The 27,808-nt window shown below is 40.4% G+C and overlaps 1 protein-coding gene and 1 long non-coding RNA gene across 2 annotated transcripts; one reads left to right on the forward strand and one right to left on the reverse strand.

Moving 5' to 3' along the window:
• The first annotated feature begins 125 nt into the window (after positions 1–125).
• On the forward strand, positions 126–9,954 carry LOC106722475. The gene is made up of 5 exons (XR_001358458.2): positions 126–145; positions 2,503–2,589; positions 4,258–4,345; positions 6,106–7,310; positions 8,396–9,954. It is a non-coding gene; the product is annotated as an uncharacterized LOC106722475 (long non-coding RNA).
• On the reverse strand, positions 7,001–27,808 carry MCMDC2 (minichromosome maintenance domain containing 2). The gene is made up of 16 exons (XM_006028826.3): positions 27,600–27,808; positions 23,470–23,477; positions 21,685–21,808; positions 21,455–21,585; positions 21,302–21,361; positions 20,771–20,966; positions 19,238–19,360; positions 18,992–19,099; positions 17,788–17,916; positions 17,350–17,587; positions 15,069–15,274; positions 11,485–11,651; positions 10,868–11,047; positions 9,946–10,088; positions 8,459–8,568; positions 7,001–7,193 (listed from the first exon to the last, which is right to left on the reverse strand). Exons 3-16 carry the CDS (start codon positions 21,782–21,784, stop codon positions 7,027–7,029), a joined length of 2,058 nt encoding a protein of 685 aa, XP_006028888.1. The 5' UTR covers positions 21,785–21,808; positions 23,470–23,477; positions 27,600–27,808; the 3' UTR covers positions 7,001–7,026.

The following is a 27,808-nucleotide window of genomic DNA, read 5'->3' on the forward strand; positions in this document are numbered from 1 at the left end:
CGCTTCCTCCCTGCGCCGGGTAGTGCCGCGGGCCCGAGGAGCGGCCCGGGTCGGACGGCTGCCCCATCGGCCCGCGCCGCAGGGCCAGGCGCCGGCACTGCCTCCTGTGTGCCCGTATCAGGCCTCACCACGCGCAGCCAGTCCGGTGGGCTACCCAGAGTTGGCAGCAGGAGGCAGCTGGTGCCATGGCTCGCCTGAAGCTAAATTTTCAGACCCATGGTGGGGAGCCGGATAGCCTGGCTCTGTGGGCTGGGGGGTGAGCTCCCCTGCGTTGGGGTACTTAATGGGGTTAAGTAGAATAGGAAGGAAAATAGCACCGCTCCCCTCATTTGCTTAGGGGTCTAGGATAGGAAGAAGTTGCATTGCGGGTTGGGGGAGAAAATGTGAATTTTTTCCCCCAAGAAAAATCTTGCCTAACCACAGAAAGAGATTGATTGGGTCCATCTGATAAACCCCCTGGTTCATTTAATTTATTTTCAATTTGCAATTTTGCAGGGGGGGGAGAAAGAGCAGTTACACAGACAACCAATTTGGCTTTTCACTCCATGGTATGAAAATTGAACAGTAGAAATCTTGCTAATTGTGAAGTTCTAATAGAAAGGAAAGTGGAGTGCTTTAATAATTTGTTGCATTTTTATATTTGAAGAATAATTTTCTAAAGTTTTAAGAGAAGTAAACTGTAAATTTCCCTGTCTGTAATGGCATATTTGCAGTGTTAGTCACCGAGTTGATAGTGGGAGCCATCTAGAACGGGCTGCGTCTTTCCTCTTAATGGCCACCTTACAGGCCTGCAGCGCACTGCCCAAAACAGGAGAGCTGTAACTAGAATGTCGGTTGAGATTTAAGGAGTTAATCTCAATGCAATTTAAAGCTGAAAGAATGAGGGTGTATTCTTGCATCTCGGAGATGAGAAGGCAGATGTTTCCCTAAAATTTGATATACAAGCTGTGACTTGAAGTGGCTTCATGTTGTGCTTTCAAAAAAAATCCAGTGCTGTTAAAGATGAACTAATACGTTGATTTTAGTTTTATTGGGAATGCAATTGCTGATGCATTATTTGCCGTTTGTTTCAAGATGCATTTTTATTTTTCTGCAATTTGCATATATTTTATGAAATTGAGATGGATTTAATTAGGCAATATACTGAAGACACTATTGGAAAATAATTGATCGTTTTGAGTTATTTTCAGCCTTTCAAGTCTTCTGTATAATGATAAATTGGACAGCTGAAGAACCGTATCGATGCTGATGTCTTCATAAATCACTTTCATCAGCAGATGCACGTCCCAGTTCTAATGATAAATTACCCCTTTGTCACTGGGGAGCTTGGGCAGAGTGTTGTCCAGTGACTCTGACCATGTTTTTTCTATTTTGTCAGCACATACTTAAAAGCATTAGTTATCTTGGGAGTGCTTCCTATCAGAGTCTTGTCTTGGTAGTCTCTGAGGTAGCATAATTGTAACAAGATTATGGGAAGAGTGCTGACCTTGAATTGAACCTATAGGGAATGTACTATTGTGTTTACGTAGAAACCTGTGCTCAGAAAGCATGGGACATATAACCTTTAACCTTAGTTCATCTTTCATACTTGTCAAATCTCACTGGACCAAAAGAAAGGACAGCAGTGGTTACTCATTAGAAACATCATACCCTTCTAAAATCAATGATTTTGCATACTTATCTTCCTGACCACAACTCCTCCTTTTTATGGACAAAACACTAATGCCTTCCGTTTTAACTTTTTGTTATCTCCAAGTAAGTGTGATACTCGGCTTATCCTAGGACTTCAGTTACTGAAAATGGGTAGCGGTTTCATATTGTTGCAGTGTTGCTCTGCTGATATACTTATGGCTCATCTCCAAATAAACAATTTCTACTGCTGAGATTGTGGTGGAATTGTGAATAAGGAAAATGATAAGCTGTTGAATGTTTGAAGTACATGATGTGTGGATTTCTTTTATAAAGTAATGAGCAAAGTTGGTGAGTGGGTGCTTGTTTCCAATGGCTTCACAAGTCCTCTGCCTGAATTCCATTATACTGTTCTTTTGCAGACAGCAAGGTGTCATCACACGAGCTCTTGAAATCAAAACCGAGTATTTTTCATGTATTGTACATATGATACTTGGGGAGCTTTAGCAAGCTGGCAGCCAGGAAGCTTGTGTCCTATTAAAGCCATATGTAGGTCCTTGTAGATTTTGAAAAATTACTTTGCAAGTTCATCTCTTTGGAGGGAGGAGGGGAGAAAAGCAATGGATAAATCCCCACTTGTTATCCAGCAGTCCCTTTTTCAAGAATGAGAATTCTCTCTTAACATTCAGAAGTTACTTTAAAATATGCACCTGCATTTGGCAAATTATCATGCTTAAACTGATTTGCTGACCCAAGTAGCCTTATACAAGTCTCTTCTTAGCCTCAAGCTAGCCACCTCCCATGCAGCAGTAATTCTGTATCCTAAACAAGTAATTTTGGCAAAATAATAATTTCTTCTTTGTTGTTTACCAGGTGAGTGGTGTTTCCTTGTAAACTTACGAATCGGAGATGCCAGTACATAATACACCGAAGAATGAGGACTTTACCTAGGATTTCATGGTATGCATAGATTTTTATTTTTCTCCCTTAACATTACACATGAATATTGACTTGAGACTTAGGTGCTCAGACTTCAGAAAGCCCATGGAAAGTGTTTATAAGTTGCTGACCTGTAACTGTCACAAACTACCAAGCAATGTTACCACCTTACATTTCTCAATGTTGTAACTGCAGAGTGCTAGAAAATGAGTTGAGAAGTTTTTTAAAACTCCAGTGAAGGAGCAGTGGCCTCAAGCTTGAGCAGGAGGAATTTTGACTATGACAGAGAGCACTATGGAAACTATCTCCTTCCTTAGACATTTAAGAGCAGGTTAGAATTACACTTGCCTGGGATGATCCTGCCTTGCACAGGGGGCTGGACTAGATGATCCTGCAAGGTCCCTTCCAGGCCTACTTTCTTATGATCCTAAGGAGACATTACAGCTTCCTTGAGCAGTATTTTCCACTGTTCTACTATTCACAGTAAAAAAGTTTCACAGATTCACAGAAGTTTAGGACTGGAAGGGACCTCGTGAGATCATTGGGTCCAGCCTCCCTGCTCTGGGCAAGAAAGACTGCTGGGGTTTCCCTGTCCTCCTTCCTGCTCTGCCCCCCTGAATTTTAATTTAAATGCACTTTTTTGCACCTTAAATTCATTGCTTTATGTCATCTTGCCCTCTGCAGCAATGGAGAACAGTTGTTCTCCCTCTTCTGTGTGGCAACCTTTCAAACATTTGGAAACTGCTGTCATGTTCCCCTCAAATCTCCTTTGTCTCTAAACTAAAAAAAATACTACAGCTTGGATTCCAGCCATTTATCATCTGTCACTTGCTTCCAGATTATCTCCAATTTCTCCATGTCCTTCTTAAAGTGTGCAGTCTAAAACTATATAGTACTTCAGCTGAGGCTTAGCCAGTGTCAGGTGAAGAGGGGTTAGCATGATCTTCTGTCACTACACCTCTGTATAGTCACCTCTGTACACCTGTACAGTCCCAAAATTGCACTTGTTTTTTTAGAAATCAGAGGAAAGATTTTCAGGAACACTATATAGTTAATTTAGTTGGTTACAAATGAGAAACTAAGATCAGAACTTCATGCTGTCCATGTGCTAGTTGCACAGTACAAAACATTAGGTACACAAATGCCCAGCATATTGTGCCTCATTCACTACACAAAACCATTAATGTGCAAAATGAGACCCAGTCCATCACCCCCATCATAAGCTAGCAGAGTCCTCCAAAGAGAAAATAAGTAGTTGCCACACTGCAACTAGAAATGTGAAAGAGCTTCCATTCAGAAATAGTGCTAAAACCAACAGACAGCATAAGCTTTAACTCTAGTATAAATATTTATGTATAGTCTCAACGTGTGGCCTTATTTTTGAAGTGGGACTTGTTTTAGCACCAATGATTACTTATGTTTAGGATGCTAATTTTATGGCTTACAAAGCTATGACAATATTCAAATATTTTCCTTCTGTAAAATATTCATTTATCAGTCTTAAATAGTAATCATAAGCAGGAATTTACTTTGCTGGCATATAATGATGATTTCTTTGCCGTTTACCCAACTGATATGTTTGATGACTATCTGTATATCTGAGATGCCAGCCAAACTTGAAACAGCCAAATAACCTGATCAGCTTCTGTTATTTATGGACGTTTGATATTAATATTTTCTTGCAAACAGTGAGAATTGAGTCTCCTGTGATATCTTTACAAGTTCCATGCACTTCCTACAGCCATGATGTTGTGTCATCTGCTAAAGTCAGAAGAATGTGAGTATACTGCTTTTCTTAATGAAGATGTTAATACCAGCTCCTGTTAAAGAAGCCCAATCCTAAAGCGGTAGAAATACGCATAGTTCCATGAAGCATTGTGGATCACTACCAGTTGAGGGTCCAGCCTGTTGTTTAGCCAGCCAGGCCAGCAGCTTGGAAACTGTTCCCCCCACCCTTGCATCTGGCCCCAGTTGTTATAGTGGCCATTTTTGGTATGGCAATCTAAAGAGAGAAGTGAAGGCAAAACATTGCAGTAATTGTTGGGTCTTGCCTTCCTGTTGCAAAAGAATGAAATTCAGTCTTCTTGAATGTATGTATTATCCTAGAGCAGAGGCTTTGTCCAGAATGGCTTGTTACAAGTAATCTAAAAAGAAACAGCCACCTGTCATTCAGTCAGCACAGACAGAAGTAATACTACTGGCATAATGATGATTACCTCTTGCCGTTTACCCATCTGACAATATGTTGATGTGTAAGGTTGAATCTGAGATGCCAGAACAGCTTTGAATAAGCTAGGTAAATTTGTTTTTCCATTCAGTTCTAAAACTCAGTTCTAAATCTAGTTCCTTTTGGTGAAAAATAACATGTTTCTGTGATTTTTTTTTTTTTTTTTTTTTTTTTTTAATGCATTCACATGCTTTTGAAAATGCTCTTCATTAGATAAACTGTCCTGCTTTTCATAGTCAGCATGGAATTCATAAGATAATTTGATGTCTCTGTCAAGCTTTTGTGACACACACTCGCATGCTGAGGAGAATGAAACCTAGGGCACCTGAAGCTTCTTCTATACATTACAGGTATTGGAGGTTAAGTGGTTAATTGTGCAATTGCCTTAATATTAGAGATGTGAAGGGCCAGAAAGAAAACTTTTTCTTCCTGAGGACGACTTTTTTTTTTTTTTTTTTTTTTTTTAGGTTTTTTCCCTCCAAAATTGGAAAAATTGAAATTTTTGAAAAAATTAAAAACTCTTATGAAATATTTTCTTTTAGAATAATGAATAAAATGCTTAAGACAAGGTGTTCATGTATTGCTACCCTTTACTCCCAAAAAATAGTTATTAGAAAACATGCAATAGGAAGACTTTTATGTAAGCCTGTGTACAGCATCAGATCATTACAATTCCTGTACACCAAGGACAAGCACAAATGCAAGAGCAAGATGCATTTCTGCCCCCAGGGGGCACTGCCATTTTCACAAAAAAAGTATTCAGTGCCTTCTTTGCTTGTGGACTTCCTCTATTGTTGACTTTTGATCTAGAGGTTGGTGGATCTGCTCCTGTCCTCCTGACTAGGCCTTAAAGGATGGGGAGTGGACACTGGCAGCAGCATCTATTTGTTCCTGTATAAATTAGAAACAAGAAGCTTATTGCCCTGGTTGCTCAAAGGCCTCAGGAGATGAGACAGAGCAAGTCTAAAGGTTTTGGAGTTGGAAGGAACCTGCCTCCTCCTGGCCCTATGACCTTGAGATCCACAGAAGTACAGAAGCAGCACAAAGGAGCTAAAAGTATACTTTCAGACAGACTCTCCAACCACTAAAAAACATTTTTATTTTAAAGAAGCTTTATCTGCACTGTAATATGCTACTGGTGACTCCATTCTCCCACAAGTCACCTATCACTTTATATGGCTACACTGAAATTTTCATGTGGATTTAATACCACTTACCAAGCATCAAATAGTCATTGCATCCACAGAAATAATGTATCGCTCTTCCTTTAGTTTTAAACATAACTTCTTTTACCACATCTTGTTTTTCAGATATGTGAGGGTTACAGCAAGATTCCCCAGGATCGTGGTAGAAGTGGACACACGGCATATTTCCTTTTCTTTCTATTGCAAAGAATTTGCTTAAGTTGAGGCATGCTCAGATGTGTTTGGTATGCACTGACCTTGAGATTGAGGTTTATACCTGCATGGTCCACAAACAATTTTCATCTTCATGAAGATTCGTTAATAGACTTGCCATTTATTAGAGAGAGGTTTCCTACTATGTAGGGAATTGTATAGAACTCCCTTGAGACATTAGGCAAGATATTTCATGCCTATTTCACTTATTCGGATTGTAAGCTCTTTAGGGCAGAGACTGTCTAATTGTACTGTACGAACAAGGCTGTCTTAATTTTACTTTGGGCATCTAATTGCTCCTGGAATATCATCTGATCTCTACACCTGCCTGTATGTTTGACTGAAATTCAGATCTGCAAAAATACAGCATCTTTAGAGAAGTACTTTTGCTATCATGTAGGTAACTGAAAGAACTACAGCAACAACAAAGAGAAGACATAGATTTGCTAAAGCCATAACTGTAACCAACTCTAAGCTACCTATTTTATTTCACTTTGAAGGCATTTGACTGCAACTAACTTTTCAGAAATACTTTCAATCCTATTTCTCACTGCCCCAACACTTTGTATATTTTCCCTTAACCTTCCCAATAATCTTCTCCCTGTTAATACCCCTGGCTTTACTGGCATATTTAGACACAGAAAATGAGTGCAATAATGTCTAATCTCATGTCAGATATGACTTAATTTATCCCCAGGAGCAGCAGTTTCATAAAAAAAACCTAACTTTCCTGTACAATATCCATTTGTATCACTCAAAAATGTAAAACTACTTTTAAATACTTTAAGTCAAATCAATAAGCTAAAATAAGAACAGGTGCTTCAATTAAACACACTATTCTTCATTGGTGGTAGCATGTATGCCAGGCCCGTATGTGGCAATAAACTGTAACAGCTGTTGGTAGCACTGCCTGAGGTAAACATCTCTTTGCTGCAGGGAGCTCTCATCAGTGAGGTCAAATGGAAACACAGCGTTGGGAGCAACACAAAATATGGAGGCACCTACATATGGAAGATTTGAAATTAGAAGATTGTGTTAATAGATTTCATGCCTGTTACTAGAAAATCCTCCTTACCAGTTTGTTCATTTTGGTTACGTAGCAAGAAACACTAACAAAGGTATTAACTTAATAAAGGTTCTGATCCTTTCTTGGGAGGAGGGTTTGTGATATCTTTTAGCAGACCTGCTATATGGTTGAGAGAGATTTTTAGACAAGCTGGAGGACCTCATGCCCAAAAGCTTGCCTAAAATCTCTCTGAACTACGTCATTGGTCCAATAAATGATATAGCTCAAAAAAATAAAATCCTTGCCCCTTTCATATTTCCTAGACCATCACAGCTATGCTGTCACTACAATATCACTTCAACCCAGCCATGGTATACTCCATTCCTAAAACTTTTGTGAAACCAGAGATTGGATTTTTTTGTTTGTTTTAGGATTAATAATGGGCTATGAGCTTTTCAACACTTCTGGTTTGAATCTGCAGTTAGGCTAGACCAATCTATTTATAAATGCAGGGGATGGAGGTGGGTATTGGAAAGACACCCACTCAGGCCATGACATTCTTGAGACTGATCAATAATTAATAGGGTCAGTGCAGGCACAGGAGACTGTTCATGTTCACATGCTCCTCATTGGAGGCATGACACCCACAGCTAGAAATCCTAGCTGAAAAGGGTATTTTCCCTAGCCCAGATCAAAATGGCCCTTGGGAGCTGAAGAAATCTTGCAGCTTTCCACCTGAACAAAAGTTTGCAAAGCTTACTGGTGTACTAAAGAAAACAGTGATTTATATTTAAAATGGCTTGCTGTGGAGCTTTTAGTATAGAAATGTTATGAGATCAAGCTTTGGAGTCCAGCAGTGTTACTTTACCTGTATTTGTATTACCAATATCAAGAATGTCTTTGGTAGATCTACTGTCCCAGTTAGGTAATAAGGAATGAAAAAAGGAGGAATTCTATCTGAAAATAAGACTGCACCTTCTTCAGTCTTTATTCTCAAGTTGGAATTTCAGTTTGTTTTCTGCTCTATATCAAGCCAACTTCACTATTTTACACTTACCACTGAAACAGTGCCTTAGCTATGAAAACAAAATGAAATATCACCATCCAAATACAAGATATAAAAACAGCTCAAAGCTTAACAGTCTCTTCATATATTTGTTTAAAAATTATCCAAATATTTATTTATTTATTTTACAGAATTCATTTAGACCCAATAGTGTTAACAGCAAACACCTGTTAGTTAAAGCTGAAGTATTTTACCATGCTTTAATGTGAGAGAGGATTCAAGCAACAAGACAGCTATCAGTACATCTTCTTCAAGTACTTTCCTCCTCAAGCTCAACTTTGCATGTGCTTCAGACAGTGAAACTCTTGGAGACAAAAATGCCAATATCAGACATGATGCTGGCTAATTGTACAAAAAATAAAGCAAGGATTATTTCACTTTTTCAAACACTGCAATGGAATAAGTAAATGGCTAATTACTGTGGTGTGTGGATTGTCACTAAAGCTTAGATCACCTTGCTTTTCTGTACGTTATCGTGGCCACTTGAAATTATTCTAATGTGCCGCCAAATATGGAGTAGTGTGTTACACCACCGAGCAATAATTTGCTGTCACAGGTAAATATGTCAAGAAGAAATTCTTTATACATCACATGTCTTACAGCATTTTTAAATACAGGTTATATAACTAACATATACTGCAGTGCTCAGGTAGAGAGGTAAAGCTTAAGGGAACTGCAACAATCAGAACTTACGTTTCCTTTGGTTCTTAAATAAGAATTGTTTTAATGCCTGAAGAATGAGCAAATACTATGTTTTCTCTCATATGCCCTCTGTTTTCCCTCCCCAAAACAACTGGGGGGAAAGTGTCCTCATTATATGCAAAGAAAAGGGATCTGGAATTTTGGGGGTGTGGATAGGAGTAGTGCAATGGCAGCTTTAATTGCTGCTGCTCATGGAACTGGCAATTCCTGTTGCCACTGCTCTCCTTCCCCCCTCACCTCCCATCTCTGCTGCCTAATTTCCAGACCCAGAGGGAGCCCCTTGTCCCCAACTAAACACTGGATTGTGCCAATCCCTGGGGCTGGCCCATGGCTAGATCTGATGCATCAGGTGTGACCTAGCGCGTGCCCCAGACCTGATGTGCTGTTTCCGACCCCTCACAATGGCTTCAGAGTCCTGTGCTGGGTCTGGCCCTGTGTGCTGGACCTGGGGCGATGTGCTGAGTCCAGGAGTGCACTGGCTCAGGCCATGTGCCAGGTCAGGCCTGGACTCAGTGCACTAGAGCCCATGCCTGGGGTCAGACCTGGCACGTGGCTTGAGCTGGACCAGTGTACTGGGTTGGTTTCCAGACCCCATCTAGAATGTGAGGCTGGTAGCAGGGTGGTGGGCAGGCTCAGCTCCCTAGGTACTGCCTGTTATCTCAGTCAAAGAGCTTCCCTTTCTTCAGGCTCCCCTTCAAAATCAAGAGGCATTCCATACACGGGCACACTATTTGCAAGAAAATATGGTAAGTTTGAACAGACATTTAAATGGTTCTCAACCACTAATTTTGGCAGAAGTAGAACAAATGAATATTCCTGAATTATAAATATGAACTAGCATATACTTGCTATGAAAACAAAGTTTTGTATCCAAAGATTGCCAGGTTTTTATCAGTTGAAACACTGAGTTTCCATGAAGTGTCATCCCCCTTTAAGACATGGAAGAAGTAAGCAATTTAATATGAAAATTAAAACCTACAAGATTTTCAGCGCAGATGCTGATAGCGTCGATCCACGAATAGAATCTGTCCTGACTCTGCGACTTGCTAGGTAGTAGCCATGAATCAGTTTCTCTGCTTCTGGACCAAGTTCTACTTGCAAATTCTTAGCAAACGCAATTAACTAAAAGAGAGAGCATGAAATGTATAAGGAAAACTTTGCAAAAGGAAAGTATTTATCTCACTACATATAAAACAAGTTACAGGGCAGTAACGTACAGGCAGTCCTCGATTTACAATGTTTCAAGTTACAACATTTGTAAATTGACACCCTGTTTCAACTCTAAGGTCAGTTTTGACTTTACAACGATCAATTTGACCTGACGCCACGCCAGCGAACAAGTTTGCTGCAAACCCATCTCCCTGGAGAACGTGTCTAAACTTCTTTGGACACTTTCTTTAAGAAAGCAGACAAGAAATGTAGTAAATTGGCTTTTCTTTCACCTATTTCTATTTTTTAATATATTAAAAATAAGATTTACTATTTTGCTCATAGGCCTATTTATCTTTGTGCTCCATTAATACGTACCTGTGTTCTCTCGTGCCTGAAAGAACTCCTGAAAATAACAGAATAAAATATTTTGTTGTTGTTGTTGTTGTTGTTGTTGTTGTAATATAATTCCTGGAAGTCCTGAAGCTGTAGTTTTTGGAACAGGTAAGTATGGTACTACCCACACTAGATTAATGTTCAGAAAACACCCACTAATCCAGAGACAGGAAACTGATTTTATGGGTGTAATTAAAAGCAACTTTTGTTGGCTTCAGTGAGAGCATGATGAGGCACACAAGAGGAAACTAGTATTTGCAGTATACAGATCACCTTAAAAAGCCTCATCAAACCTCAAAGATTAGCACTAGATCATCAGATGAAAATCTTGTTCTGAATTATTTGTAGGAAGTTACCTCTTCATAATCTTGTGTTCTGAATTCCTGGGAAACTGTATAAAGGGCTTCTTCTGGATAAATGGCTTTCTTCAAGATGTGATGCATAAGAGGAAGAGCTAGTTGGCAAGAGTTTAATTCACTGCAGTGTATCAAAAGTCCAAAAGCATCTATAAGGTTAGCTGAAATGAAACTCAAGTCCTAAACAAAAAGATGCAAAGCAGCGTGAGATAATAAAGTCTCAACATAATCTTCGCCAATGAACAGGAAAAAAAATCTATTTACTCTGGACTCAGTGCAACTGTCATAGAAAACAAGAGCTTTAGTGCTCTATTTAATCTGAGAATAGGTCAGTACAAAAATCTTTTGAGGGAAACAAAAACTATTTTGAAAATTAAATAATCTTTATACAATGCAATCTACACTCAGGGAATCTACAATGTTCCAAACTTATGAATAAACCAACATTTCATATTTAGAGAAACAAACCTATTTTAGAGGATATCTGCCTTGAAGTGGTTTCACTGCAGCTTTTTAGGCAGTTCACCTTTTTGTTTTTGTTCCCACTTTCACAAGGAGAAGCAGCAAGATCCATCTACTATAGTGCAATTATTGCCATAACAAAGAACATGCCTTACCATCTGGCCAATAAGAGAGTTATCCTTTTGAACATGCTTTTTTGAGGAAGAATCCACATCGACAAAAGACCAGAAGCTGGTCTGAATTGGAAGAGTAACTTGTTGGTCAGCATCTTCTCCATATTTCTTTCCAGGAATGAATATTGTACTTGTTCTGCTCTCCAGCACTAAATCAAGCCAAACAATATTTACTTCTTTAAATGACAGCAGTTCAACTGCCAATCTCCAAACCCAAATGCAGAATCTCAGGATAGTCACAATTACATGGTATTCTTATTTTTACAGGGAAGTCAATCTCTTCCAAGCAACAAAAACAAAAATATAAGAGCAATTATAAAAAGGGAACATTGTTCATGCAAGGAAAAAAAACAAAAAAAAAACCGTACAAAGCAGGTTAAGATTATTACATAATTTGAAAACAATTCATCATATTGGGTGCTACTTGCATCAAAAGGCAAAATTTGGCTCAATATTAAAAAGTCTCAATTCAAAATTATATTACACTTAACATGTAAATAAACTACAACTGTGCTGGACAAAAGCTAAGTCAGACTACTAGCCAGGACTAAACTTTAAAAAGAAAAACCTAGCCCATTTTGCAAAAAAAACTGATAAAACTGGCACAGTTAGCTGGTATAAGGCAGCAGAACAATCCAGGCTACCAGTAATCTAACTAGCCACTGCTCTGCCTGGATGTTAAACAGAATCCAGGTAAGGCTATATTGATTTGTTCAAATTGAAAGAGCTGCGAGAGAGACAACTGTGCATCTCATTTCAAGAGTCAGCTTCTCCTGAAACAAACTATATTGTCACTATATGGTAAAATTTGCTTAGCTTCTATCAGCTCACAAATACAATTTGAGGGATAATTGTGTAAAGACTTTCCATTGTTGGGACTTGTATCCTGCATAAGACAGTTTTCTAGGACTCTAATACGCTATGCAGTTCTCCTGTTATAAACAATCCATATGCCTTACTTTTGAAAGATCTGTCCACATAGAAATCTCATTAACCTTCCTCAGCTCTATATTAACAGCCACTTTTTTTCCCCCTCCTTGTCTGGCAGGTCAGATTCTCTGGCACTAAAGACTGTTACTTTCTCAACAGGTAAGAAGAAATGCTGACTTCCAAGAGCATTTGGGAGTAGGTTGCTGACAGGATTTACAGGGTCTCTTAGACAAAGTTGCATGTGTTAGGTCCCAGATCTAGTAAGGGACTTCTAGGTGTCACAAGTGCTGAGTCTTGCAATGCCTTATTTCAGTGCGAGACTCCTGTAATGGAGTCCTGAGCCCTGCTGAGGCTGAGGTGCTTCTGGGCCAGTACAAAATCACATCTGTAGTTGCCAGAGGAACTTTTACGTTGAGCACAAACAAGCCCAGAGGTGGAGAGTGACCAAGTAAGGGGTTTGAAGAATGCAGTTTTGAATTTAGACATTGAAATTCCTTAGTGGACCTACACCCACCTTCCTTAGAAGCTGGATAATCTTAACAGTTTAAACATACGAACTTAACTGCCATTTACTGGGTCAGACCATAGGTCCATCTTGCCCAGTTCCCTGTCACACAGTGGCAGAGGTAGAAACGGAGAGCTGATCTAATAAAAGGTATCATATCATGGCGCATCTTTGAGAACTCCTGGTGCTCTGGTGAAGTGCCTGAAGATTGGAAGAAGGCCATTGTGGTGCCTATCTTCAAGAAAGGGAGGAAAGTGGATCTGGCAAACTACAGGCCCATCAGCCTGACCTCTATCCCAGGGAAGGTCTTAGAAAAGATTATTAAAGAGGCCATTCTCAACAGACTGGCCGATGGCAACATCCTGAGATAACCAGCACGTGTTTGTTGCGGGTAGGTCTTGTTTGACCAATCTTATCTCCTTTTACGATCAGGTGACCTATCACCTGGACAAGGGAGAGGAGATTGACATCATATATCCTGACTTTAAAAAAGCCTTCAGTCTGGTATCCTATGATCACCCCTTGGCAACACTGGCCAATTGCGGCCTCGGGTCCACCACGATCTGCTGGCTGGGAAATTGGCTCCGTGATCCAACTCAGAGGGTGGTGGTTGACGGAAGTTGATCGTCATGGTGCCCTGTGACCAGTGGGGTCCCCCAAGGCTCTGTCCTTGGACCTATATTGTTCAACATCTTCATTAATGATGTGGACATTGGAGCCAAAAGCGGACTGGCCAAGTTCACCAATGATACCAAACTCTGGGGTAAAGCATCCACACCTGAGGACAGGAGGGCGATCCAGGCTGACCTTGACAGGCTCAAGAATTGGGTGGACAAGAACCTGATGGTGTTCAACACCAAAAAATACAAGGTTCTCCACCTTGGGAGGAAAAACCTGCAGCATCCTTATAGGCTCAGCAGTGCTACACTGGTTAGCACTACGGTTGAAAGGGACTTGGGGGTCATGATTGACCACAAGATGAATATGAGCCTTCAATGTGATGCTGCGGCCAGTAAAGCAAGCAAAACACTGGCTTGCATCCATAGATGCTTCTCAAGCAAATCCCGGAACGTCATTCTCCTGTTGTACTCGACCTTGGTGAGGCCGCAGCTAGAGTACTGTGTCCAGTTTTGGGCTCCACAATTCAAAAAAGATGTGGAGAAGCTTGAGAGAGTCCAGAGCAGAGCCACGTGCATAATCAGAGGTCAGGAAAACAGACCTTACGACGACAGGCTGAGAGCTATGGGGCTCTTTAGCCTGGAAAAGCGCAGGCTCAGGGGCGATCTAGTGGCCACTTATAAGTTTATCAGGGGTGTTCACCAGGATCTGGAGGAACGATTGTTCACCGGAGCGTCCCAAGGGATGACAAGGTCAAATGGTTATAAAATCCAGCAAGACTGTTTCAGGCTGGACATAAGGAAGAATTTCTTCACTGTCCGAGCCCCCAAGGTCTGGAATAGCCTGCCACCGGACGTGGTTCATGCACCTACATTGAATGCCTTCAAGATAAATTTGGATGCTTATCTTGCTGGGATCCTAGCCAACTTCCTGCCCCTTGGGCAGGGGGCTGGACTCAATCTTCTGAGGTCCCTTCCAGCCCTAATGTCTATGAAATCTACCCAAAGATCCTTGCCTGCCCAAGTCCTTAGACCAACACGGCTACAACCAAAAACCCTGGGTATGACTAGGGTTTTTTCCACTGTTCCTCTCTCACTTTCAGCCTCCAGCATTTATGATCTCTAGGATGTTCTGATTCAGAGGCTAGGCAATAGCTACTAATGGCCCTTTCTTCCAAGAATGTTTTCAATACATCTTTTGAGTCTGGTTAAACTGTCAGCTTCCACAACACCTGGTGGCAGTAAGTTCCACATTTTAATTACACGCTGTGTGAAAAAAACTTCCCTTTGTTAGTTTTAAATTTACTACCTATTAGTTTCATTTTGTGACCCTAGTTCTTGTATTGTGAGAAATAGTAAATAACAAATCACTATTTACTTTCTCATCACCATTTAGTATTGTGTAAACCTACATGGTTCTGCTCGTCCCTGCTTGCCTCTCCTATGCAGCCCTCAGACTGTAAGTTCTCCTCTCACACTGGTAAAAAGACACTTTGCATCTATTGAGAGATTACCTGACTGCAGAAGTTCAAGTTTATCTTTCTTGTATGAAGACAGTTCTCCGATGAAGCATACACCGCCTTTAGCCACCAAAGCACTGCAAGCCTGAATACTAGCAGTTCCAGTTCCATGCTTATCTTTACACACAGTAGGAAAAATGTTGCTAGATGGTGGGTGTCGTATGCCCCGAGGCACAAGGCAAATGCTATAATTCAAAAGCCTGGGAAATAAAGTAGTTGTCAACAATTTTCAATATCTGCTGTTCAGTTACTGTTTTACCTTTGCAAAAGCAATAATATATTACTATTCCATAATAACACTGTATTTAAAGTCTCAGAACTAAAAAGAACAAAGGTTGCTCTACATCTTTTAAATGAAGTATCAGTTAGAAAGGGAAAAATGGAACAAAATCAAATCTTTTTATAGGAGTTTAAAATATTTCTGAGCCCAGAGTTAAAATCTACAGTTTCTTGCACATGACTGTGAAAGGGACATTTATTTGGAAACAGTTATTCCAATTTATCTTTAATAGTTCCTTTCTAGTTTCACTGACTACACAAAGAACGATAAGCTTTTAATTCTATTTGCATTGGTCTAACACAGATAGCAAAATTTGGGCTGTAGAATGAATAGTTTTAGGGTAATTCAACCCCAAGTTTATAATGTTGATCCTGCCCCACGAAATTCCACCTGAACTTTTCCATTGACTTCAAAAGGAGCAAGATCAAGTTTCTACTGAAAGAGTTCTCCTGGCCATTTTGTTAGAAATGTGGAAAGGCCTGCAGATCTACATAGTTGTGGAACTGAAAGCTCTGCCCCTGCTTTCATCCACTTCATCCCCCAGTGCTTCCCCTTGATATGGGTGAGGGGCCTGGGCTCAGGATACCCCTGTGAGTGAGCATCTCAAATTGTGCCTCCCCCATTCAAGGGAACCCTGTGAATTCTGCTATGCTGAAGGTTCCTGGTGTCTGTACAAGGTGAGGGCAGGATACGTTCTAGTATTAATAAACAGCATGCTATGACGGTACAGTAAATGTGAACAGCGTGCTACGACAGGACAGTAAATGTGAATCAGGAGTCTAATGGCATGTGAAACAAAAGGGTAGCTCCGTATACAAAAGCATGAGGAGAGAGTTTCGGTTTTTATCTTAGATACTTTATCTTCCTGCCTATATTTATCTAATACAGATAGCAAGTAAGCTCCCTTAGGGCTGGGCTGTAAAGTACTACATGCAAGTACAAGATGTTACAAAAATATCAATTAGCATATTCCTATTTTTATTATTAAACAGATGTTTTTGTTCTCTTTATCACTTGCTGTTAAATCACCGGAAAACAGATCCTTCCTGTTTTAATCTTTCCATGCTTGACTTCTGTCTGCATGTTTTTAAGTCTGTTCTAGTTTTAACCCTTTATCAAAGGGTAAATGTAAAAAGATACAACTGAAATGACTGAACAAAAAGTTGATACTTGCCAGGTTTGTATCCTTTTCTGATGAAAGAAATATAACCAGACTTGGGGAGAAAAAGTGATTTTAAAACTGCACAGTGGAAAATATGCTCCATTAATTTTTGCATAATTGCAAAGGTATTGCAGATGCTCTACAGGACAACAGGATGTGTCTGAAGAGATGACTATGCTAGGGGTTTTTTTGTCTAAGATTTCCTATACCTGCAACCATCAGTTCAGCTCTACCAGTGATAGCAAGAGTGGGCATGCTGGTGTATAAAGCTAGTGTTTTTAATCACTGTCAACTGCCCAGGTCAAAAAACAAAACAAAAAGTCCTATAGCGATAAAAATGCCAGCAGCAATTCAGACCTTGCTCCCACTGTTCAGTAACTTAACTAGTAAACATCAGGACAAAAAGCCTGTCAAAAAACAAAACAAAAAATGCTATCAGCAAATTGACATTAGGCTGAGAGGCGCGCCTGTAGCCATAGCTTGTCCTTCTTGATTTCAGAAAGTTGTCATTTGGTGTCTGCTAAGTGGGTCCAGTCTTAAAAACTTGGTAAGATAGACTGCCTATTCAAATCTTTATTTATTAAAAGCCAAATTTTAAATCTAACCCATGGACTTACATGCAGTAATGGCATTTCCGCCATTTTCCTCTCCCACCAGTATAATAGTGAGTAGACAAACTGATGAAAAACACAAAGAGGATTCAAGATTATACAAAAATGTGGGGGTTTTTTGTGTATTAATAAGCCAACATTATCCTTCCGGTATAATGATTTTTTAAATTATTATTATTTCAAGTTCATGTTATTTGTAAAACAATAAATTAATTAAGTTACCTGTCTACTATTAGAGTGTCACTTGTTGCAATCAAAAGATCCAGATAACCTGCTGTCTCAGTATCTTCATCACATGTCTGTACTAGACTCAGCAACATAGACAGCTTGAGAGTATTGTAAGTGCCTGGTGGAACAACTTGAGAAGCAAATATATTGGCAAGTATGGCTGAAAACCTCCAGCATGAATTTGAAGTCAGTGAAAGCAGGTACTTAAAATTGTCACTGATATGAGAAGGATCTAGTAGAAACAAAGTATATCTTTTTAATAGACATATTCCTAAAACTGAAACATTAGCATTGGATGGATTACATCACAGAAGTTCTTCTAGCAGAGAACTTAATGAAGAACTAGATGCTTTTTGGATTTACAAAAATTCAGACTCTAACAAGGTAATCATCTGTTTTTAGCCATTTAAATTTACTGTAAAACACTCTTACCTTTGGGAGTATAGAGCTGTATACTGCTGACCTCTATACATACTGTAGTTTGTGGGCCATTTTGTACGCAAGCTGGAATTCCTATAAACCTGTATCTGTTTCCTATTTTTACTTTGTTGGACAATTCATCTAGAAAGAAAATATACCCATGGAAATATGGAGATTTATTAGAAAATCCAAAGCTTTAAAGGTTGGAGAATGTGAGTAGAAAGCATTTTTTAATATTTTAAAATAATGGTTGAGATCAGAAAAACAATTTATTTGGAAATAAACAATAGGGCTATTTCAGCTCAACCACAGGAGTTAGGAATGCACCTATACAGAAAATTCTAACTTTTAGGGCACCAGGTAAATGATAGATTAGATGAGTTAATTCAAGAATTCTCTTTTGAGTACACAGATGCTGCTGTTATCTTTGCTTGTACACTCAAATTTTGCTCTGAGATTTGTAGCGTTGCTGTCAGTGACAACCCTGTAAATGTGATGGCAAAATACCTTGGGTAAGGGGAGGATCCAGAATAAACAGACTAGAAGACAATGCAAAAATATGCACATGTAATGTTTCCCACAAATGTGATGGTTCCCAAAAATATTTCATTCAAAAATCAATGCCCCCTTTTGGTGTTTTTGCTGTGTAATGTAATAATGAGGCTGAGCCTGTGAGATGCTATATGCCCTCAAAATCCATTGAAGTCTGTGGAACAGACAGTATTCATTACTTCCCAGTATCTGATCCAAAAGTTCTATTTTGTAACCATGGGTGTGCAACATTAGCATTTAGCTGTGTGGTTCATGATTAAAAATAAATTTACAAAATAGAAATAAAAAAAATATGTAGATGCTGGATAACAAATACCAAAGCAGAATTTAAAATTAAAATAAGAGCACCAGAAAAACATCTTCTTATAAAAATAAATTAGATCTTTTATATCTAAATAAATTAATGTTGTTTATTGTTTGTGATAGAAGTTAGAAACCCCAAAAAACAGAGATCATGGGGAAAAATCCTTTAAGAAAATAACTAGATTGAGGAAGGATGTTACAAAAACACTGTCCTAATGTGATACAACATGACCAAAGGAAGTAGAAAGGAGGAAGAAAGAAACAACAGAGATCAGCAATCTAATTTTTGCTATTTGTTAAAAAAGGAACACGAATAACTCACAGTCTCATAGTGAGGAACATTAACATACAGCTTACTTACCTCTTAGAAAAACTGTAAAAGACTGAATCCTGAAATGTGGCTTATTGTTGAAGTATGCTTGAAAAGCTCTAAGAGCCTTTGCATCAATCATTTCAACCAACTGTTTATCTTTCAAAACAAAGACGTAGAAAATTACATTACTTAGGAGAGGTACTTTGCTGCGTCTCAAAATAACTTAAGTACATAGAAATGTAACGGAAGTAAAAATATAAGTGTGAATTAGAAATAAAATGATGCAGTTCTCACCACCAAGTACTCTAAATTTCATGTCCTCATGCAGTGGTGAGGTGCACAAGCTGCACACAAAATCATTCCTCACTGTGGCAGACTCTGTAGCTCCAGGTAGATGTACTCTTATATATTTAAATCCTAATAAAAAGCATTCAATCAGTTCTTCATATTTTGTCATAAATTTCCAACACAAGTCAAGTTACTTAAAACCCCCAACTGATTTTGAATGTAGCTTAATGTGTGTCAAGTATAAGCTCTGAAAACATCCTTGTAATTTAAAAATAGGACACAACCTTCATTAGAGTGAGGAGTATAGTTAAAATATTGAACTGGAAATCAGGAGTTCTCAAATTGTATGCTTCCGAAATACTTTTGTCTCATGTTCAATGCTTCCTGGAACCTACTCTGCTGCTACCTAAGTTATGGTATCTTTATTTTTTTTTATTATAGTTTCAACACTGGATGGCAGAACTACATATTAACCTGCTGGCCTGACTGAGAAAAAACGAGACAAGAGCAAATTCCTATGAATGGCATAAAAAAATAGATGGGGTCTCCAAGTTTATATCCAAATACTGGAAATCAATTTTGCTTTACACCTGTGTAGTCTCTAATGTTGTAAATAGAAACAAAACAAAACACTTAGGGCTTGTTCCATCAGAGACTTCAACACCAAAATAACTTTACTCAGAGCAATTATCCCAGGAAAAACAGTCCTAGACCAGAATGGATTTCTTCACAGTAATCCAGTCAGTCCATATTAGTAGGAGTGCAACACTAGCCAGGTCTACTCTGGAAACAGTTGCCAGGAGATGAATGTCCTTTAGGAGTTGAAGGTGTGATTCTTTACCGTATTTTTACACTGACAGAGAACCCCACCACAGACATACAAAAAATACCAGGAAAAAAGTCCTTTTGCTATCAGAGTCTATTTTAGGGGTGTTTAACCCTGAAAACTTGTGGTAGGACAGGTGCCACAAGTGGCATAGGCAGCGTGGGTGTGTGGATGCAGCAGATAGGGAGGGGACAGACCAGGGAACAGACAGTACAGTAACAGATTAGGCAGGGAGAATGAGGCAGGGAGCAGAAAGCGGAACAGCAGATCAGGCAGAACAGGGCAAGGAACAGAAAACAAAGCAGCAGCTTGAGTAGGGGAAGGGGATTGGAGTGGCACTAGGGAGGGTTCCAAGCCCATTTGTAGCATGCCTGCCTGAAAGGTTGGCCTCCACCAGCTTATTTCTTTCATGGGACTCAGGAAAAGAGTAGTTTAGTTGATATGAATTTGCTTTCATCAAGGGGTTTGCTGCTTTAAATAAACCATCAAGAACTTTCCAGTATAGACCTGGGTACTGAAAAGTTGTCTTATTCTACCTACATTAGAACTGTCCTTGGCATACATTTCCTCTACATAAATTAGATTAAAATTTAATATTAATTTACAATTCTCCCTATAGCATTTTCTTAAATTGTTAATCTAAGAAATGAGTTAATGAACTAATCAAGAGAACCTTTTGAATCTAGTACTTCTTTCCTTTTACATTTCTTTACCTTCAGAAAACGGACAGCTGTCTTCCGAGCAAAGGAATCTTGCTCCTTGAGTATATTTTGTTACCATTCCCATTGCAATCACTATTCCCTCCAACATGTAAAATCTCTGAGACACGTAATTGAATGGAAACTCATGAAGACTGAGGACATAACTTGGCAGAGAAGGTAAGTGTGTTGGTTTCAGCACTATGCTAATCTAATAAGAGAGACAGAGTTGCATTTAAAAAAAAAAATATGGGGCACACTTGCATGTACAAACTCTATGTGGCAGATTAGTGTGTCCCTGGACTTGAGTATACACTAATAAGTTAAAAAGAGCAGAAGCATATTTATCTACTGGATCATAATCAGAATAGGTCTGGATAAAAATTGCTGAGTATTTTTACATATATTGGGCAAAATATTGGACCAAAGTGAAAGTGAAAAATGAAAACTGAAAAAGTTAATACCAATCCTTCTACCCCCTTTGTAAATACAAGTTAATAGTGCTTTAGAAATTATCTGTGTAGCCAAACAAATTAGCAAATTCACCTGGGCCTCTGTCTGTAATTGTTCAATTAATGACAGGGTTTTAACAGCTATGAAACACACCTGTAATTGAAAATAAAAAAAATATTTTGCAGAGGAAAACTTGGTTTAAAATATTTAGTACGTTTGGCTTTTGTGAAGTTGTACATTACTTACTGACTGAAAAATCTGTGCAGCTTTTAGGGGTTCATGCAAAATTTGATTTCCAAGAGCTGCATCCAATTCAGTAATGTCAGAAGGGTTTACTGAAATTATGAATCGATAAACAGCATAACTTTGCTTTGAGTCTGTAGAAGAACAGAGAAGTCTCTCAAAGCACATGAATTTAAAATAATGTTTGCTTAGTTTATCAATATGCATAGAAAAAATTACTGAATCCACGGTACCATTATAGTGTTTGCAATCATCCACCAATTTCTGAAGGCCACCACTCCTATCAAGGTAAATAAGGGCAACCTCCTTCATTTTCAGAAGTTCTGGATTCATCTTCTAGGGAAGTTTTTTGCTCGCCTGTTAAAAGGTAAATGACTATAAATCATCAGTGAGAGAACTGGCAGTGGACATCAGGAATGCTATAATAATAAAAGTAAGGATAGAAACACATATAACAAGTACATCATGCCCCTAAAAATGAAACTAGGAAACTAAAACAAAATACTGCCACCTTCAATCACGCTATATAACCAATGCAGTTCCTTTAGAAAGATTTTTGTTTAAATAGCCTTTAAAATGGAAAGTCTCTTGCATTCAAAGAATTCAAATGTTATATTACACTGTTAATATAAATTATCAGCTAATAATAAACCTATTTTTAAAACCTGGAGAGACTAGAAAGGCTCTAAAGCAGAAGATTTTGACTAATAGTTACAACCATTATACAAAAAAAAAAAAACCACAGTATTTCTTCGCAATAACTAGGCCATGACTAATTTGAAGAGCCAGTAATAATCAGTCACAAGTTTCATACCAAATGAAACTCAACATCGGATGAACAAATATTAATCAATATCCTGCTCTGTTCTCATTTCCTATATGTTGCCTAATTTAGAGACTGATCTTACACATAATATTAAGCACGAACATAAAGTATGTTTTTGAGTAATAGCAAGGTTAGTTAGTAAATCTTTTGCTGGACCAAATACAGTTGGGAGAGATATTAGATAAGCTTTTCTATACAAAATGGATTTCTTTAGGACTGGGAAAAAAGAGGATGCATCTTAAACTAAATACCAGGGAAATGAATCACTTACATTTAACTGAAGTTAAGAACATGCATACATTTTTCAAGACAATGATAGGCGTTTGCAAGCCCCATAGGAGAAGGTGTTTATACTCTTCATTTGGTTTATATTATCCACAAATATATTATACCAATACATTATATATAACCAGAACAACATAAAGAGGAAATAACTTTCAAGTATTCAGATCACAAAAGCTCTACTGGATCTTCAGCTTTCAGCCACCTGGTAGCTTAAGGTAGTCAGACCAGGCAGTTATGGGCTTAGAGTAAGCCTGCTCTAGAAGTGCCTTTTCTCTATTCAAATATGCATCCAGGTCCACTAATGTTATAGTCTGATTTTCACAGAAATGTCAACAGGCTTAATAGGATAAAGAGAAGTGATCTATTCTGAACACTAATGTATTTATTTTTATTAAGACATTACAGCAAGTAGCACTTGCTGTAATGAAGTTTACACTAAAATTTGGAGTACTTTTGTACATATATTTAAGGTTGCTACCTTACAGATCTCCTAGACCAGACACGTAATATATATGGCCCAAAGGTAGGATCTGACCCACAGGGTTTTTAGATGGATTGGAAATTTGGGAGCAGGGCCTGTCACCAAACCCTGGGGCATGGAGCTTAGTTGGAGATGTGTTTTGGCAGCGGAGGACGAGCAACAGCTGCATTAACCCCTGTACCTCCCTGATGCTGCTTGCTCCACCACTGCCTTTACAGCAGAGTCCTGCAGTCCACATCCGGTCCAGGGGCCCAAACCAGTTTGATGATGCTGCTGTAGACAATGAAATGCACCCTGTGCAGACTGCCAAATTGGGACACTACTTAAATTCTCCAAAAAAAACTAGGGTCAGCTGTTGGCTCCAAGGACAGAATCTGTGGGCTTGTCAGAGGGTAAAGCTGTACAGTGGAAAACCCTCTGTAATACCTGTGGATCTAGAGAAGAAAAAAAAATACAGTTATTTTAAGATGAGATTAGGTACAACAGTGTTCTGTGGATGTTGTGGATATGAAGAAAAGGCATGAAATATGAGAGACTGCAAAAGGCACAGCGCATGAGGAACTGGGAATTGCTGTCACGTGAACTGCAAAGGCTGCTCTGGTCCTTAAAACCTCAAGAAAAATGGATGACGTTCAGCTGAATTTGAGTCATGCACATCATTTTAACTACACCCATGTGCAGCACCACCACCGCAGCCTGCGCTGCCCACGCAGAGCTTCTTCCCCTGCATGCGGGCACCGCACAGCTGCAGGGGGGTAGGGAGGAGGAAGAAACATGGGAACAGGGCTGGGCTACAGCCTGAAGAGAAACAGGTAGGTTGTTCCCAGGTATGTGCTGTGCAAACACCAAGCAGCTTGTCCCCTTCACAGTTGCTGCTGGCCCCAAACACTGACCGTGCCACACGGCCACCTCAACCCCCGCTTCACAGAAGGTAGGATCCAAGACAGCGAAGAAGAGCCTGGGACAGCGCTGCCACAGGGAAAACTAGAACAGGCTGAGAGAAAACCGCCTCCCCTCCCCACACTGGCACCTCACCCCTAGACGGGAGGGGTACTGAGGCACCAGGCTGCCCTCCCCCTCATGCCAGAGCAGGAGCAGCTTGCAGGCCTGGCACCGTAGCGCCCCCACCACAGGTGGCCCAGAGGTGTAGCTGCAAATTAAAAACAATGGTCTCCCGCCCACAGGCCACAGGGATGATGAGCCATCATGCACTACAGGCGACACTAAATTTTCCACTTCCTGTCAACTTCAGTTTTAATTTCTTGGCTTTGAGCAACAACGGAGGATCTTGCAGGCAGCACAGTGCTCACGGGCTATAGCCAGAGGCCAGTGCTCTAGGATGCTTGGGGCAGGGGGAGGAAGGCGGTGGCATCAGCCCAACCATTCATGAGACACAAGGACCTACTCCAGGGTCCCCCTCACACGGTTATGCAGAGGCCACCTTGTCTGACATCCAGCCTAGAACATCCCATCACACACTGGCATCTCCTGGGTCCTGGCAAAAACCCACCATCACACCTCTGCTGGCATGACAAACACCATCTTCTCCTCACAATGCACAAAAGTATGTCCATCCTATGGAGGCGCTTCTCCCTAGGCCTTGCCTTTTTCTTTTCTTTTTTTTTTTAAATATTCCACACACAAATTCACCCACCTCCTCATCCAAGCACTTTCACGTGCCACGTGCTGGATAATAAGAGAGGACACCATGGCCACGTCCAGATGAGTGTTGATGTTTGGTTCCCTGGAGAGAACTAGCAACGGGACACCTTGTGCTGCTGCTGGTTGACCCAGGTGAACACCGGTGCCACGTGCTCTCTGGTGCACAGCAGGTTCTCTCAGCGGGGGGGGCAGCCTTACCTGGGGGCCTGGGGAAGCTGCAGCCATGGTGCTCCTGCAGATGGGAGCCTGGCCAGCAGCCAGAGCAAGGCTCCAGTTTTGGGCAGCGTGTGCTGCCGCCATATGCGCCGCCCAGCTTTTTTTCCCCTCACATGGGTTTTTTTTTTTGACCCCGGGATATCCTGGGGTCAACCCCCCTGCCACGCACTGAAAGGTAGCAGTGTGGGGAATGCGTGAATGTGCAGTGTGAGGCACCACATACCACACGACTGCACTCATCTGGACATGACCTGTGGGTGTAAAACTTTGCATTAAGCAGAATGCATGAGACAACCATTTCTCACTGTTCTGCTTCTTCCCCATGCCAAAGCAACAGGTCCATGAATAAGTAGTGTGGTGAGCATCATCCCCAGCTTCCTCTATGGTCCCAAAGGCAAAGGGCCCATTGGGTGCTCTCCCCAGAAAAAGAGAAGGGAAGGAGGACCCAACATTAGTAGGTCCCAAAGGCAAGCTCTCTCAAGAAGGGAACAGCAGATTGATTTATGGTAGTTGCGCTCAACTTTTCGTTCCCACAGGCCAGATGAGTGGTATGGGGCCACTCCACGGGCCTGATCCAACACAGGTTTGACATACAGGGGTGTGACATTACATGACAGGAAATGATTTGGAAAAATTAGCAGCTGGGGAGTAGCAATTAACACTGCCACTACTCTACTGAAGACAAATTTCTCAGAAGGAAGGGGAGGTGGTGGTGGTGAAGGACACTGGGCTTTCTAAAGTTAAAGGTGAGGCCTAAATGTTAGGCTAGATCACATTTTTGACACTCACTTTGCACCTGTACCTAAGCTATTTGTTGGAGGGACCCTTAGAGGTTGCTGGAGACCAAGACAAGATGATTAGCTGCCCTGTGAATAGCACTACTAGCACCAAGGCTGATCCCCCTACATATAGCAAGAAAGTTGGTTATGAAATTATTGTATATACAAAGAAACCCCACTACTTTAGCAATACTACTCTAGAGCTTTAAGCATTTTTCCTTATATAGTTAGTTCTTTTTTAGCTAGAAAATGTAACAGCATTACAACAGCCAGCTGGATCATTTTGGAGATTACACACACTTAAGAGGAAAAACAATGAAATGAGTGACAGGAAAGGAAATGTCCAAAGGCCAGATTCCATTCCGAGGACTTTTGTTGTGGTTAACCTGAATTTCCAAATCTACATGAAAGTTGAAAGGTAGCACTTGGATTGCTGTAAAGCATGCTATGGTTGGGCAGCATGTAGCTCAGGGAAGGGCAAAATGCAGCCCGCGGGCTGGATGCAGCCCACCAGGCCATTCTATCCGGCCCGTGGGGCCCCTGAAAAATTTCGAAAATTAATATTTATCTACCCCTGGCTGCCTGTCATGCAGCCCTCGATGGCTTGCCAAAACTCAGTAAGCGGCCCTCCACCCGAAATAATTGCCCGTCCCTGCTGTAGCTGGAGTTAGTCATACAATTCCTCCAGGAAGAGCACACACCAACTGCTGAAACTTCCTTAGCCTGACGAAGGGTTTTTGAACCCGATAGCTTGCTTAATAAATATTCTCCAACTATTTGGGTTGGTCTAATAAAAGATATCAAATTCACCCAAGGAACCTTGTCTGCCTATGTCCTTAGACCAACACGGCTACAACCTAAACCCCTCATACAATTCTTGGCACTTATAGCATATTTGTATATGCAAAATACTTGATATCAAATTAGTCTTTCAAAAGGTGTGAAGAAATCCCAATAGGGGTGTGTGAAACAGGCCATATTTGATTTGGATTTGGATTCAGCCTGAATCAGGGACAGTGATTCGATTCATTGATTCAGATCACTGTCCCCAATTTGATTTGGCTGAAACTGAATCTGAAGATTTGATGCTGATTCAGAGAATCAGCGATTCGACCATAGACACAGCTTTAAATGTTTTTAAACTTTAAATACCTCAAGATACCAGGTGCAGCTCGTGAATGCTGAGATGCTGGGGCAGGTGGAGCACCCCACAGGAGGGCAGGGGGGAGGACACGGACAGACCTGCACGCTCAACCTGAAAGTGGACCAGAAGTACTTCCAGGTCCGCTGCTGAACACGCTGGCAGCCTCCCTGCACCTCGCCAGCTCGGCAATCGGCTGTGGGGGGGGACCCCAGGTGCCCCTCCCAGGCCCAGACCCAGGAGGCACCAGTTGCCGAGCCAGGGAGGCATGGGGGGCCCCCCCAGCGCACTCCCCAGTCGACCCAGAAGTGGACCGGAAGCACTTCTGTGCCCTGCACTCCATCCACCCCACCATCTCAGCATTCACGAGCCACCTAGTACCTTGAAGTATGTAGAAAAAACATTTAAAGCTGTGTCTATATCCAAATCTGTTAAAGCTGTGTCTATTGTTGAATCTTTCCAAATTGATTCGGAGGGTTCCAATTCAATTCAGAGAGATTAAAGATTTTCCTGATTCGATTTGGAGATTCAGCCACTGAATCAGGCGAAATCGAATCAGTGACTGAAGCTTCGCACAGCCCTAAATCCCAATACATGGCAGGAAGCTTTCCATTTTTTTTTTTTTTTAATTTTTTTTTTTTTTTTAATAAAGATGTGTGTAAAACCAGGAAAGATGAGCTTGCTGCTGTATTTGACCATCCTTTATAACTTTAGAGAGAAACTATTTCTATAGTTACAGCTTATCCACTGTGACAGACCTGACTATGTAGCTGCTTGCTTCTCCACTTTTTCACATTCTTCTTCTCCAATTCTTCACATTCAGCTGCATCCTCTTCTAGATTGATACAATGCTACAAAATCCACCAAAATTAAGTTTCAGAAGCGTAGGCTATACAAGGCCACTAAGAAAAATCTTAAGAGTTAACTAGAGATTAAAATCAGTAGAATTATATACGATTCCTCCACT

This window comes from Alligator sinensis, unplaced genomic scaffold, assembly GCF_000455745.1.
Source record: "Alligator sinensis unplaced genomic scaffold, ASM45574v1 scaffold1102_1, whole genome shotgun sequence".
NCBI classification, from domain to species: Eukaryota; Metazoa; Chordata; order Crocodylia; family Alligatoridae; genus Alligator; species Alligator sinensis.

What these genes read in the sequence shown, in the direction of transcription:
- MCMDC2 (XM_006028826.3), bottom strand. Translation starts at nt 21,784, where the DNA reads ATGAATCCAGAACTTCTGAAAATGAAGGAGGTTGCCCTTATTTACCTT. An exon ending in CAGCTGTCCGTTTTCTGAAG is followed by an intron (nt 19,361 to 20,770) that starts GTAAAGAAATGT and finishes GCTTTTTATTAG; the next exon opens with GATTTAAATATATAAGAGTA. An exon ending in GCATCTGCGCTGAAAATCTT is followed by an intron (nt 8,569 to 9,945) that starts GTAGGTTTTAAT and finishes TTTGTCTCCAAG; the next exon opens with AGTTTCACTGTCTGAAGCAC.